Genomic DNA, 14652 nt, shown 5'->3' on the forward strand with positions numbered 1-14652 from the left:
AAATAAGGGTATGTCCGGGTTCAGCTCTGAACCCGGACAACCCCTTTGAGAGCAACAATTTCTTAGAAGCAGCAGAAATAGATAACATGGTAACATTGCTGACAAAAAGATAGGGGAAGGCAGAAATAGAATGTGGTTTGAAAAACTGATGTACATGGAGCATACCCCAAGGAAATTGATCTCACAGCTGTATTTTTCCTTATTGACACCAGAGAATAAAGGTGTCCCCCAGTACATACATACATACATACATGGGCCTCTGAATTAGGTAGAGATTTCTCAGATACAGATATTATGCGCATGCATGCATACTCTCAAGGTTTCTCAAGATGTGTCAAGGTACAGGAACATTCCTACAAGGTCTTGACACAATGGTACAGAACACCTAAACAGTTGTTCTAAGGGGCCTGCAGGATTCTGACACATGTTGGAGATGTAAACTTGGAGAGGGCTCACTGAGCCACATATTTTGGTCCTGCCCGAAGTTGAGGTCATTTTGGGGCAACATCACAAATGTAATTAATAGTCTAAGAGTCACCCCTATTACTCTAACTTCAGAGATGGCTCTTCTTTGGTTTCCCACCGAGACTTGGCAGCCCTCCAAGAGGAACCTAACCACCCACCTAATACAAGTAGCAAGGCTCCTAATCCCACTGAAATGGATGAGTGAAGAACCACCTACTGTTCAACAGTGGTGGGATAAGGTGGACCAGATGTGCCAATTAGAGGAGCTGGTAGGCTGGGAGGAGAGAAGACATGACAATTTCCAAAAATGATGGAGCCCATGGATGTCCTACAGATTTAATCTCTACCAAAGTGGTGCAGTACAGGTATAGTCACATACTAGCGGACGAAGAACAAAACAGCGTGGCAATGCCTGGGAATCACTGCAGCCAACAACTACTTTTCAATGACCGCCACAACCTATTCATTAGACCCAGAGGGAAAGCAGATTCCACATGATGACATCTGATAGTTGTGTGTGTGTGCTGGTGGAGGGGCGAAGAATCAGTCACTCCACCTCCTCAACCTCCCCTCTTCCTCCCCAGTTCCATACACCCTTTCCTGACCAACCTTCTTAATATACTTACCTCGTTCACATTTGCTTAGTTTAATGCAGGCATCCTCAAACTGCGGCCCTCCAGCTGTTGCAAAACTACAACTTCCAGCATGCCCGAACAGCCTACAGGTATCAGCCTACAGCAGGGCATTGTGGGAGTTGTAGTTTTACAACAGCTGGAGGGCCGCAGTTTGAGGATACCTGGTTTAGTGTATGCAAGGGAATCCCTTGCTTGTTATTTGTATGTCATTTGTACCTTGTAAACTGAATGACCCAGAAATTTACTATTCCTATTAGATACAAAATGTTCCATCGAGAACATGTATGCTATCATTGAAGATGGTGCTTGTAAAATGTTTTTATTTTACTGCTTAATAAAAAGAAATTTAAAAGGAAAACCCATTGAAAATGACTTTATTGCGTTTACTGCGGAGCGACAGGCGCAGAAATGTGCATGCCGGCATCCGAAGGGTTAATCAGCCAACGTTGACTGTGATGGGTGCCTTCTTCTTGCACCTCAAGAGTAGTAAAATCAGGGAACGCCCAGCCCTAGAGCTAAATACAGCCCACAGGGAGCAGCTCAGTGTAAAGAAAGGAAGTGAGGACTCCTTCCCTAAAGCTCCTCCTTTGTCACCGGAGGGAGTCAGATAGCGGCACCGAAACGAAACTGGAGCGAAATGCTATACGATGATGACCTGCCGGAACTGAGTGATGCCATGCGAGAGGTTCGGGTGTCGCAGCTCGTATGGAGACCCGAGAAGGGGGCCAGATAATTCTCTGTGCTGACTGGTGCGGCGGAGGCGGCCGGAGTATCTACTCCGCCGCCCAAAAAGATAGGCACATTTGAAGGCCTCAACCCAATGGTGCCCAAGGAGGTGATGGTCCACCCACAAGATATGTGGGAGTACAAGCGTGCCCTAGAGGACTGGGCAATCCGTGTGTGGGACCGACCGCAGCCCAGAGATCCTATCCTGGAGCGGAGAAGAGGGTCAGTGGTGTGGTTTTCCGTCCAGCATGGAAGTGGTTTCCTATGGGATGACAAGACAGGGCAGGAGCTCTTTGTGGGACGTCGCTCCGTGACGCGCCCTTATCTCCCCCAGACCCGGCACCTTTACCAAGGGGATAACGTGAAGTACACCCCTATAGAGTCCCTCCAGTGGCCTTTCGCCACAGCCGTGACCCTCCTTGATAAACCCCTGGTCTTGCTGCCGACACCGGAGTGCTGGCAGGAAGACCCAGCCACGGTGGGACGGGTGCGCTGTCTACAAGAATCTGCAGACGGAGTGCAGCGCTTTCAAGAGAGGCCTCAGCCAGAGCTGGAGGTCCTCATCCCTGGATTGCCACCACCACTGATCTGCCAATTGGGATGTGTGTCCAGCACTACCGTAAACATACAGACCGAAGGTGGTAACCTACCAGTTGCCCTGGAAAATGGTGGGTAGTGATGGAGAAAGCCACCCGGGATCTGCCACCAAGACAGAAGGATCACCTACCAGCTCCCTTGCAGCCGGAGGTCCTGAACCCACTTCTTATGGCAGGAGGATCTGGCCCACTCAAGCAGAAAGTCACGACTACCATGACAAGTGTGACCACCCACTCACTTCCTACATCATCCACAAGAGGGCAGTGGAGCTCCAGTACAGCAGCGCAACTGGATTAAAAGAGGCAGGAATGACCTCTCATGAGTTTCAGCAGCAGTTGGGAGGATCTAAGGTCCTTCCTCTGAAAAGCTCCTCTTCATTTTCCACCAGCATTCAGGAAAAATACCAAGAACTAATGGAGCCACTGCATGAACTACTCCTGACGGGTGGGGACTTGTTGGCATTTTATTAGTTTTGGTTGGCCCGTTTGTCCTCACCTAGATAGACATGTCTGTTAGGACTCCCTCCAACCATCAGCTCCTCCCCATTCTCTGGAACAATCTCCAAGTTGTGTACGGTTACGCACAATTTCCTTTTTTTCCCCTTCTCATGTTGATTGGGAGCCCCCTTTGCTTATAAGGTTTTTCAGTACCTTTGCTATTCTTCTACCCACGTGGATTACAAATAATAACATTATTTCCCGTGGATTATAAAGGAACTTTTTGCACTACTTGATTCTCGTTTGGTGCATTTTATCCGCCAACATGGAAGAAGAGACTCTAATGTGATTTTATTGCACTATTTCTGCACTAACCTTTACAAGTTTCAGCAACGTTTAAATATGTTGCCCCATTGTGTGTATTCTTTTGCAGGTGCCGCAATGTGATTTTATGCACTTTCATTGGTCTTTGCATTTTATACAGTTAGCCAGCGCCTTACTTCATTGCTCATTATGCCTCTGAGGACGTTTAATACTAATGGTTCTTAGCCAGAAAGCCTATGTATTATATTGTATTGTATTATTGTTACACAAGGGGCACCAAGTGATAAGTCACAAGCAGATCTAATATTGTCAAGGGTAACCCGCTGCTAATATGTGTTTGGAATAGTCCTCCTGGAGAGATGGGAGAACACCGCCTCCTCCTCCTAATTTGTGTATGTTCTGAGGCCTAGCAGTTCAGACATCAAGGTGACCATGCAAAAAGCTATTCATAGACCTTGGTGCTTGGAAGGGAATACAGGATAAAGCCACCCTTTTATTTGCAGGCGTATCCTATCATTGTGGAGGGATTACAGTACATGACACCCCCATGCTTCCGATATCCACAACGGGAGTATTTAAGCGCTTTGTGCAGAGCATTTGGTTCACTGGTTATTACCAAGAGGGAAATCTGTGAATAAATACCCTACTCATACGGGCAGGAACCTATTGGTAGCTGTCTTTATATTGTCAGTCTATTCTCTTGCAGCAATTTAACTTTTCTTTGGTAGCCTTAGAGCAACTCCTAAGCACAAGCCGAGGGCAGCTTGGTTTTAAGTAAGGGGCAATGTAACACCCCAGAGTGGCATTACCACTTCTGCCCCCTGCTACTGGGGGCCATTGCTAGGCAGGCCTCATAGATATCTGTACATGGCAGGTCTGGGGGTCATTGCTAGGCCTTATAGACATATGTACAAGGCAGGTCTGGGGGTCATTGCTAGGCCTCATAGACATCTGTACAAGGCAGGTCTGGGGGTCATTGCTAGGCCTCATAGACATCTGTACTTGGCAGGTCTGGGGGTCATTGCTAGGCCTCAAAGATATCTGTACATGACAGGTCTGGGGGTCATTGCTAGGCCTCATACACATATGTACTTGGCAGGTCTGGGGGTCATTGCTAGGCCTCATAAACATCTGTACAAGGCAGGTCTGGGAGCCATTACTAGGCCTCATAGACATCTGGACATGGTAGGGCTGGGGTCATTGCTAGGCCTCATACACATCTGTACAAGGCAGGTCTGGGAGCCATTACTAGGCCTCATAGACATCTGTACAAGGCAGGTCTGGGAGCCATTACTAGGCCTCATAGACATCTATACATGGTAAGGCTGGGAGCCATTACTAGGCCTCATAGACATCTGGACATGGTAGGGCTGGGGGTCATTGCTAGGCCTCATACACATCTGTACAAGGCAGGTCTGGGAGCCATTACTAGGCCTCATTGACATCTGTACATGGTAAGGCTGGGAGACATTACTAGGCCTCATAGACATCTGGACATGGTAGGGCTGGGGGTCATTGCTAGGCCTTATATCTATCTATCTGTACAAGGCAGGTCTGGGAGCCATTACTAGGCCTCATACACATCTGTACATGACAGGTCTGGGGGTCATTGCTAGGCCTCATACACATCTGTACAAGGCAGGTCTGGGAGCCATTACTAGGCCTTATAGACATCTGGACATGGTAGGGCTGGGGGTCATTGCTAGGCCTTATATCTATCTATCTGTACAAGGCAGGTCTGGGAGCCATTACTAGGCCTCATACACATCTGTACATGGCAGGTCTGGGGGTCATTGCTAGGCCTCATATACATCTAGACATGGTAGGGCTGGGGACCATTGCTAGGCCTCATAGATATCTGTACACGGCAGGTCTGGGAGCCATTACTAGGCCTCATAGACATTTGGACATGGTAAGGCTGGGGACCATTGCTAGGCCTCAAAGATATCTGTATATGGCAGGTCTTGGTGTCCTTGCTAGGCCTCATAAATATCTGTACATGACAGGTCTGGGGGCCATTCTTAAGCCTCATAGACATCTGTACATGACAGGTCTTGGGGTCCTTGCTAGGCCTCATAAATATCTGTACATGACAGGTCTTGGGGTCCTGGCTAGGCCTCATAGACATCTGTACATGGAAGGTCTGGGAGCCATTGCTAGGCATTATAGACATATGTACATGGCAGGTCTGGGGGTCATTGCTAGGCATTATAGACATCTGTACATGGCAGGTCTGGGAGTCATTGATAGACCTCATAGACATTTCCACTTGGCAGATCTGGGGGATATTGATAGGCCTCATAGACATCTGTACATGGCAGGGCTGGGGGGTCATTGCTAGGCCTCATAGACATCTGGACATGGCAGGTCTGGGAGCCATTACTAGGCCTCATAGACATCTGTACATGACAGGTCTGGGAGCCATTACTAGGCCTCATACACATCTGGACATGGTAGGGCTGGGGACCATTGCTAGGCCTCAAAGATATCTGTACATGGCAGGTCTGGGGTCATTGCTAGGCCTCATAGATTTCTATACATGGCAGGTCAGGAAGCCATTACTAGGCCTCATACACATCTGTGCATGGCAGGTCTGGGGACCTTTTGCTAGGTCTCTGAGGGCCATTGTGAGGCCTCAAAGACATCTGTACATAGCAGGTCTGGGGGCCATTCTTAAGCCTCATAGACATCTGTACATGGTAGGTCTTGGGGTCATTGCTGGGCCTCATAGACATCTGTACATGGTAGGTCTGGGGGTCATTGCTAGGCTTCATAGACATCTGTACATGGCAGTTCTGGGGGTCATTGCTAGGCCTCATAGACATCTGTACATAGCAAGTCTGGAGGCCATTGCTAGGCCTCATAGACATCTGTACTTGGCAGATCTGGGGGTCATTTCTAGGCCTCAAAGATATCTGTACATGACAGGTCTGGGGGTCATTGCTAGGGCTCATAGACATCTGTACTTGGCAGGTCTGGGGGTCATTGCTAGGCCTCAAAGATATCTGTACATGGCAGGTCTAGTGAACATTACTAGACCTCATAAACATCTGCACATAGCAGGTCTGGAGGCCAACGCTAGGGTCTGGGGTTCTTTCCTGGGCCTCAAAGGCATCTGTACATGGCAGGTCTGGGGTTTATTGTTAGGCCTCATAGGCATCTGTACATGGTCGGTCTGGTGGCCATTGCTGGGCCTAATAGACATCTGTACATGACAGGTCTGGGGGTCATTGCTAGGCCTCATATACTTCTATACCTGGCAGGTCTGGGGGACATTATTAGGCCTTATAGACATCTGTACATGGCAGGTCTGGCCGGGGGCCATTGCTAGGCCTTATAGACATCTCTACATGGCGTGTGGTGGGGGGTCATTGCTAGGCTTCAGGTTGCCATGGTTATTTCATCTCAGGAGGGTTGTTTGGATGCGAGTGGAAGCCCCTTCTCTTTCTAATATGGTAATAAATAAGTATATAAACATTATGAGAACTGGTGCGGTCGCCCTCTCCGAATCTGGCGTGTTAGGTGACACCCGGGGCCTCATCACCAGGATTCAGCAACAGTTAAATAAAACATGAATAATGTGATTTATTATCTTCATCAAAGTTGATTGCTTACAAAAATAGTTTAGGAAAAGTCTTTCACACGAGCGTGGCGGTCGGCTCCGCATGCGTTCAGGGTGCGATCAGTGAAACTCGCACCATTTTGCCAGCAAGTTCAGTCAGTTTTGTCTGCGATTGCGTTCAGTTGTTCAGTTTTATCCGTGCGGCTGCGATGCGTTTTGATGCATTTTTCACGCGCGCAATAACAAAAACGGAAGGTTTACAAACAACATCTCTTAGCAACCATCTGTGAAAAACGCATCCCATCCGCACTTGCTTCCGGATACAATGCGTTTTTCACTGAAGCCCCATTCACTTCTATGGGGCCAGGGCTGCGTGAAAAACGCAGAATATGGCCTTATGCACACGGCCGTTGTTTTGGTCCGCATCCGAGTCGCTGTTTTTGCGGGTCGCACACAGACCCATTCACTTCAATGGGGCCGCAAAAGATGTGGACAGCAATCCGTATGTTGTCCGCATCCGTTGCTCCGTTCCGTGGCCCCGCAAAAAAATATAACCTGTCCTATTCTTGTCCGTTTTGCAGACAAGAATAGATATTTCTACAATGGGCCGCCCTTTCCGTTCTGCAAATTGCAGGCGTTTTTTGGGGATCCGCGTTCTGCGGCGGACTGCAAAAAGCCGAACATTCATGTGCATGAGGCCTATAGAGCACGCTGCGATTCTCACACAACGCAGAACTGATGCGTGAAAAAAAACACTCATGTACACAGACACATTGAATGGGTCAGGATTCAGTGCGGGTGCTCTGCGTTCACGTCACGTATCGCACCTGTGCGGAAAACTCGCTCGTGTGAAAAGGGCCTAAGAAGTCATTTATACCATAGATACAGGCGTGTCTTACACATGCAGGTCCTGACGTCCCATCACCCCGTGTATCACTACAGATGGCGTCCGCTTTATAGACCAACTAATATGGTATCACGGATTATTCACCAGGGCTACACTGCACCAATGTCGCGCGACAAGTTTTATACTGTAGTCTATGGTGTTGCACTGCAGTCACGTCGCAGCATGCCACATGTTGCAGTGCGACACCTTAGACTATCATTATAAAACTTGTCGCGTGACATTGGTGCGACAAAATGTCGTCGTGTAGACCTAGCCTAAATGTCTGGGATCGGGCGCTGCCGGTGTCACTTGGGGAAGATGGCGGCGGCACAGGCTGTCGCGCGCTCATTCGAGTTCCCCTCGTGACCTCAGTGTTGTTATGGACGCCGCCTCAGAAGTAGAGCGATCGCCTGTGTGCAGCAGCCTGGGAGTGAGGGGGTTAACTGCTTCTCCCTCCCCGAAGGCGGGTGTCAGCTCTTGTGCTCAGCTGCTGGGATTTCCCGACTAAGTGAAAGTGAAATTCATGGGTGAATGTCAGACGTCCAGACCGTCCGGGCCCCTCCAAACCATGGGGGACAGCCCCTACCTATACCCTGTGGCCCTCAAGTGGGACGAGGGCCCCGACACCCTGAGAAAGCTGAAGAACAAACTGCTGCTGCATTTCCAGAGTAAAAGCAAATCTAATGGAGGAGAATGTGAGATCCGAGATCTGGACTGCAGCCGGGGGCACCTCCTGGTATACTTCAGAGATGAGGGGGGTAAGTACCGGGGGAGGGGCACCTCCTGATATACTTCAGAGATGAGGGGGGTAAGTACCGGGGGAGGGGCACCTCCTGGTATACTTCAGAGATGAGGGGGGTAAGTACCGGGGGAGGGGCACCTCCTGATATACTTCAGAGATGAGGGGGGTAAGTACCGGGGGAGGGGCACCTCCTGATATACTTCAGAGATGAGGGGGGTAAGTACCGGGGGAGGGGGGCACCTCCTGATATACTTCAGAGATGAGGGGGGTAAGTACCGGGGGAGGGGCACCTCCTGATATACTTCAGAGATGAGGGGGGTAAGTACCGGGGGAGGGGGGCACCTCCTGATATACTTCAGAGATGAGGGGGGTAAGTACCGGGGGAGGGGGGCACCTCCTGGTATACTGCAGAGATAGGGGGGGTAAGTACCGGGGGAGGGGGGCACCTCCTGATATACTTCAGAGATGAGGGGGTAAGTACCAGGGGAGGGGCACCTCCTGATATACTTCAGAGATGAGGGGGGTAAGTACCGGGGGAGGGGCACCTCCTGATATACTTCAGAGATGAGGGGGGTAAGTACCCCTGCGGCTGTGATCAGATGTTGTATGGCGGTTCTCTTTGTACCGTTTGTTTTTTTATTTTTTGTCCTGTATTATATGGAGGCCGTCAGCAGTTCTAATGATGCTAAACTGCTGATGTAACGCCCCAGAGTGGCACGACCACTTCTGCACCCTGCTACTGTCTCCAATGGGCTAACAAAGCGTCATCTTGTGTATTTTGTTCCGGTCCTACAACGATGTCCCCATGTGCAGCTCCGTGGGGGGGGGGGGGCACTGCTCAAAGGTGCTTTGTATCTTAATGTATAGTTTTGCATTTGTGTATCTGCAAAATCCCTGTTAACAGGCAGATTAGGTGTAATTTCTACACCCCGCCACTAGATGGGGATAGAGGTCAGGTCCTATATATACCCAGGTCAGGATAGAGTGGGGTCAGATCAGGTCAGTGTGAAGGTCCAGCACGTCGGCTCTAGTCCAGAAGGGGGACAAGAGAGAAGGACAAATCTAACTTCATCCAAAGGATAAAAGCCGTAACCCAGGCGTGAAGGATACCACAGCCTCCGGCCACCTCACCAGACGTTCCACTGCTCCAAAACCACAAAAACCTGACAAGCCTAAAACAGTGGATTTGCAGAATTACCTCTGTACCATCCAGAGACTGCAGAATTACCTCTGTACCATCAAGATACTGCAGAATTACCTCTGTACCATCCAGAGACTGCAGAATTACCTCTGTACCATCCAGAGACTGCAGAATTACCTCTGTACCATCCAGAGACTGCAGAATTACCTCTGTACCATCCAGAGACTGCAGAATTACCTCTGTACCATCCGGAGACTGCAGAATTACCTCTGTACCATCCGGAGACTGCAGAATTACCTCTGTACCATCAGGAGACTGCAGAATTACCTCTGTACCATCCGGAGACTGCAGAATTACCTCTGTACCATCCGGAGACTGCAGAATTACCTCTGTACCATCCGGAGACTGCAGAATTACCTCTGTACCATCCGGAGACTGCAGAATTACCTCTGTACCATCCGGAGACTGCAGAATTACCTCTGTACCATCCGGAGACTGCAGAATTACCTCTGTACCATCCGGAGACTGCAGAATTACCTCTGTACCATCCAGAGACTGCAGAATTACCTCTGTACCATCCAGAGACTGCAGAATTACCTCTGTACCATCCAGAGACTGCAGAATTACCTCTGTACCATCCAGAGACTGCAGAATTGTACGACTGCAACTGAAAGACATCCACAGTAAGGCCCCTTTCACACGGGCGAGATGCGCGAGTTGAACACATTGCACCCGCACTGAATCCGGACCCATTCATTTCTATGGGGCTGTTCACATGAGCGGTGATTTTCATGCATCACTTTTGCGTTGTGTGAAAATCGCAGTATGCTCTATATTCTGCGTTTTTCACATAACGCAGGCCCTTATAGAAGTGAATGGGGTTGCGTGAAAATCGCAAGCAAGTGCGGATGCGGTGCGATTTTCACGCATGGTTGCTAGGTGACAGTCTATTCACTGTATTATTTTTCCTTATACCATGGTTATAAGGGAAAATAATAACATTCTGAATACAGACTGCAGAGTACAATAGCGCTGGAGGGGTTAACAAAAAATAAAAAAGTTAACTCACCTTCTCCTCTTGATCGCGTAGTTCCCGGTCTCTTCTTTACTTCTTTAATGATGAGCTGTGGGCTAAAGGACCTGTGGTGACGTCAGATCACATGCTCCATCGCCACGGTGATGGACCATGTGATTGGAGCATGTGATCTGACGTCACCACAGGTCCTTCAGCCCACAGCTCATCATTAAAGAAGAGAACGGGAACTACGCGATCAAGAGGAGAAGGTGAGTTAACTTTTTTATTTTTTTAACCCCTCCAGCGCTATTGTACTGTGCAGTCTGTATTCAGCATGTTATTATTTTCCCTTATGACCATGTTATAAGGGGAAATAATACAATCTTCAGAACATCAATCCCAAGCCGGAACTTCTGTGAAGACGTTCAGGGTTCGGGTACCAAACCTGCGCGATTTTTCTCATGTAAGTGCACTCGCGCGGAAAAATCGTGGGTGTTCCCGCAACGCACCCGCCTCTTATCCGGGCCAAAAATAAGACACCTGTGTGAAAGAGGCCTAAAAGTTGTGAGTTGCACCTCACCACTGTCTACCTCATCATCACTACCTATGGTACTGGCGTCACGACTAAAACCATCAAAGCACCCTTAACATCAAGGGCACCTCAACCACCATCTTGGCTGATGCTTCCTACCACCGAGCGTGCCCTGGAGGATTTCGTGCTGTCCACCTCAACACTGCGCTGCCAGCCCAGGGAGGATTTCTGCTAACCGTGCGTAAATTGATGAACTGTGTGTTATACTATTTGGCCCCTCATCGGTCCACCGTGCACCTCACGTGTTCCCCCTGCGACTGGCTGGCTGCACATGTAATGTGCCTGGTTCACCAGCAGGTGGCAGCAAACACAGCAGAGCTACAGTTACATAGAATTGAGCATTCCATTCTAACCCCCCTCTGTGGAGGAGTGGGCGAGTCCTACTTCCTGCAGGAAGGGTGGGGATCAGTTCTAGTTAGTCTAGCTTACCCCCTCCAGCACGTCTATGCTGGACATGCCCAAGCCAGCCAGAGCACCCTCAGCTCTCTGGTCATGGAGGCCAAAGCATGAAGCCTCTGGAGCCAGGAGGAATGTTCCCTGGCCTGATCTAGAGACAGACCATACTACAGAAGGAAGTGCAGCATACAGAAGAAGTTAAGTCATACAGTCAGCCTGACGCAGAGGATGTCCCTTCGTCACAGTCCTGCGGATAAATAGATGATGGGAGTGATCTCTGTACTGACCCCTGATATATTTATACATAGTAATTAGATCTCCCCTCAGTCGTCTTTTTTCTAAAGTGAATAACCCTAATGTTGATAATCTTTCAGGGTCCTGTAGTTGCCCTATTCCAGTTATTACTTTAGTTGCCCTCCTCTGGACCCTCTCCAGCTCTGCTATGTCTGCCTTGTTCACAGGAGCCCAGAACTGTACACAGTCCTCCATGTCTAGTCTGACTAGTGATGTGTAAAGTGGTGGGACTATGTTCTCATCACCGCCATCTATGCCCCTTTTGATGCAGCCCATTATCTTATTGGCCTTGGCAGCAGCTGCCTGACACTGGTTTTTGCACCTTAGTTTGCTGTTTATTAAAATTCCTAGATCCTTTTCCATGTCAATGTTACCGAGTGTTTTACCATTTAGTATGTACGGGTGACTTGCATTATTCCTTCCCATGTGCATAACTTTACATTTGTCAGTGTTAAATTACAGATACTACAGTACACTGTGTGTGTATATACTACAGAGGACAGTATTGTGTGTGTGTGTGTGTGTGTGTGTGTGTATATACATATATATATGTACACACACCCTACAGAGGTGTCACGGTCCCTCAGGTGAATAAAGGAGATTAGCTGAGGGTGGAGGAATCTAACAGCCTCCTTGATTTATGTTGATTCAGTGTTGATGGGGTTAATGACCACTTCCCCTTTCTCAGCTGTTGCTCAGTGGTCATCACGTCTACCCTTTGTAGTCTGACCCCACCCTTCTGACTATGCAGTAGATAGCTTCATTTGGGTTTGGCTGAGCTGTTGTGAGGTCGTCTCTGGTGTTCCTGTTTTTCCATCTCTACAGAAGTTAAGTGTTGCGTTTGTTTGTGTTTTTGTTATATTCTCTGTTGTTGTATCTGGGCCTGAGACAGAGACTTCCATTCGTCCATCTGGGGAGGAATGGGTTGTCTCTGCTCCTAGCCTCATTCCAGGGCCTTATAGGGACATAAGGGCCTAGGTATCCAGCATACGAATATTCCTACCTTCACGGTCTATTCATATTGATAGGTGGTCAGGGCCCGGGTCAGGGTTGTCTAGGAGGTGACCTGTTCCGTCCCTAGTTTCCAGGCCCAGTTACTGTTCCCCTTCCCTCCTGTGTTCAGTGTGGAGTCGCCCCCCCCCCCCCCCCCACTGATCATGACAAGCGGACAGTATGTGTGTGATAATAAATATATACATATATACACACACATAATCAAGTGATAAGTGGCATAATCCAAGCATATACTGTTCACATACTATAAAAATGTGTATCTCATATATTACCATAAAAAACGTTAAAGACCCATGATTGATAAATAATACAGGTGACCATAATGTGGATAATTCAAAATCAAAGAACATTCTCACATGGTACAGTGGACAACAGGACCGCCGCGGCGTACACACTGGGCAAATACACATGTGGTTGATTTCGATCCAAACGCAATACAGGCATCTCGGGCGCTAAACCGAACTCCCTTACTGACTTTTGTGTCACAGCTGAGAGACCATAAGAAAGATGTAAGCCATTCTCCACCACCCTCACTGCGCATGCTCCTGCCCACTTCATAGGCGCCACCCAAAGGCGTCACATAATATAGAAACTCTTATTCCAAGACGTTGCGACAATAGAATAAATACTGCTGTGAACCTGTCATCAGCCTAGGACGTGTGCCACACCGGTATCATCGCGTCAACAATGGCACCACTGTGTCCGGTTCACGGCAGGGCGCTTCCACATTAACTGTGGTACCCAACCCCGTCGTTACCCATCACAACCATCATCGGCCAATTAAGGTTCCAACTATTAATCCAGGGGATAAGGTGAAGCACTAGGGGTCACCCCAAATATTAGCACCCTCCCAATCAGGACAGAGGACCACACATCACCGTTAGTGACATATGGCCTCCGTCCCAACGCTGGACATAGTTGTATAACACCAAATTGCACCAACTTAATACTAAAAATAAAAGTACCTTCAAAAGGGCAATATATATATATATAGAATGTCTCAATGAAGGGAAACGTGTCCGTAGAGTAGAGACACGCGGACCTCCAAAAAGACCCGTATTCTGTCAATGGGGGAAGGAATGGCAAATAATGCTATGGTGTCCATTATAATTAATAGCACACTAAGATATAACACTAAATTCCCGGTGTGTCCGCATGGTCCCGTAGTCCAATAGCCATCAGCGAGAATGTTGAGTGAGGTCAAAGGTTGATTGTAAATCTAAAAAACGAACGATATTCCATTATTACAGATGTCCGTCCCCGGCACAGGAGAGAATTGGAGCAGCCTGCAGAGTTGGGGGAAAGACCCCGCCATTATATCCCCTTGAAATCTACATTTAGTCCTTTCGGTCTCAAAGTCTGCAATGTGTAAATCCAGAATAACTCCGTTTCTCAGACGTGATAACCTGTCCCCTCCTCTCCTACCTTAAAATGCTTAGAAACAGGAAGGTCCAGTCTTTCTTGTCTGATACTGTATCTGTGTTGATTTAGACGTGTTTTCACATCCCACGTGGTTTCACCCACATACCGCAAATGACACGGGCAGGAAAGTAGGTAAATCATGTGGGTAGAATCGCACATCAAAAATGCTCGTATTTTGATGGTCTTGTCTGTTATCGGGTTATGAAATGAATTGCCTTGTATCATCAGAGGACAACTGACAGTTAAAACATGGGTAGCAACCTGTGCGGGTGGAGCCAACATATGTCCTCAAGCTCACCTTGGAAGAACCAACATCCGACCTGACAAGCCTGTCTCCCAGATTTTGGTTCCTCCGGTATGAAAGAAGTGGAGGAGCCTTAAACTCCTCTATGTGAGTAAAACTA

At 48.4% G+C, this 14652-nt stretch overlaps 1 protein-coding gene across 3 annotated transcripts in view; it reads left to right on the forward strand.

Annotated features, from left to right (window-relative positions):
• The window catches only part of LOC122923653 (protein mono-ADP-ribosyltransferase PARP14-like), an 81695-nt gene that overhangs the window by 35382 nt on the left and 31661 nt on the right, over positions 1 to 14652 (forward strand). The window contains exon 1 of one of the 3 annotated variants that reach the window (XM_044274506.1): positions 8147 to 8390. The exons of the other annotated variants lie outside the window; for them this stretch is intronic. Within the exon in view, the coding sequence (XP_044130441.1) occupies positions 8156 to 8390 (235 nt within the window). The 5' untranslated portion in view covers positions 8147 to 8155. Of the gene's footprint in view, positions 1 to 8146; positions 8391 to 14652 lie in introns of those variants that run through there. 3 annotated transcript variants of the gene reach the window in all.

Source organism: Bufo gargarizans, unplaced genomic scaffold (genome assembly GCF_014858855.1).
Source record: "Bufo gargarizans isolate SCDJY-AF-19 unplaced genomic scaffold, ASM1485885v1 original_scaffold_1790_pilon, whole genome shotgun sequence".
NCBI classification, from domain to species: Eukaryota; Metazoa; Chordata; class Amphibia; order Anura; family Bufonidae; genus Bufo; species Bufo gargarizans.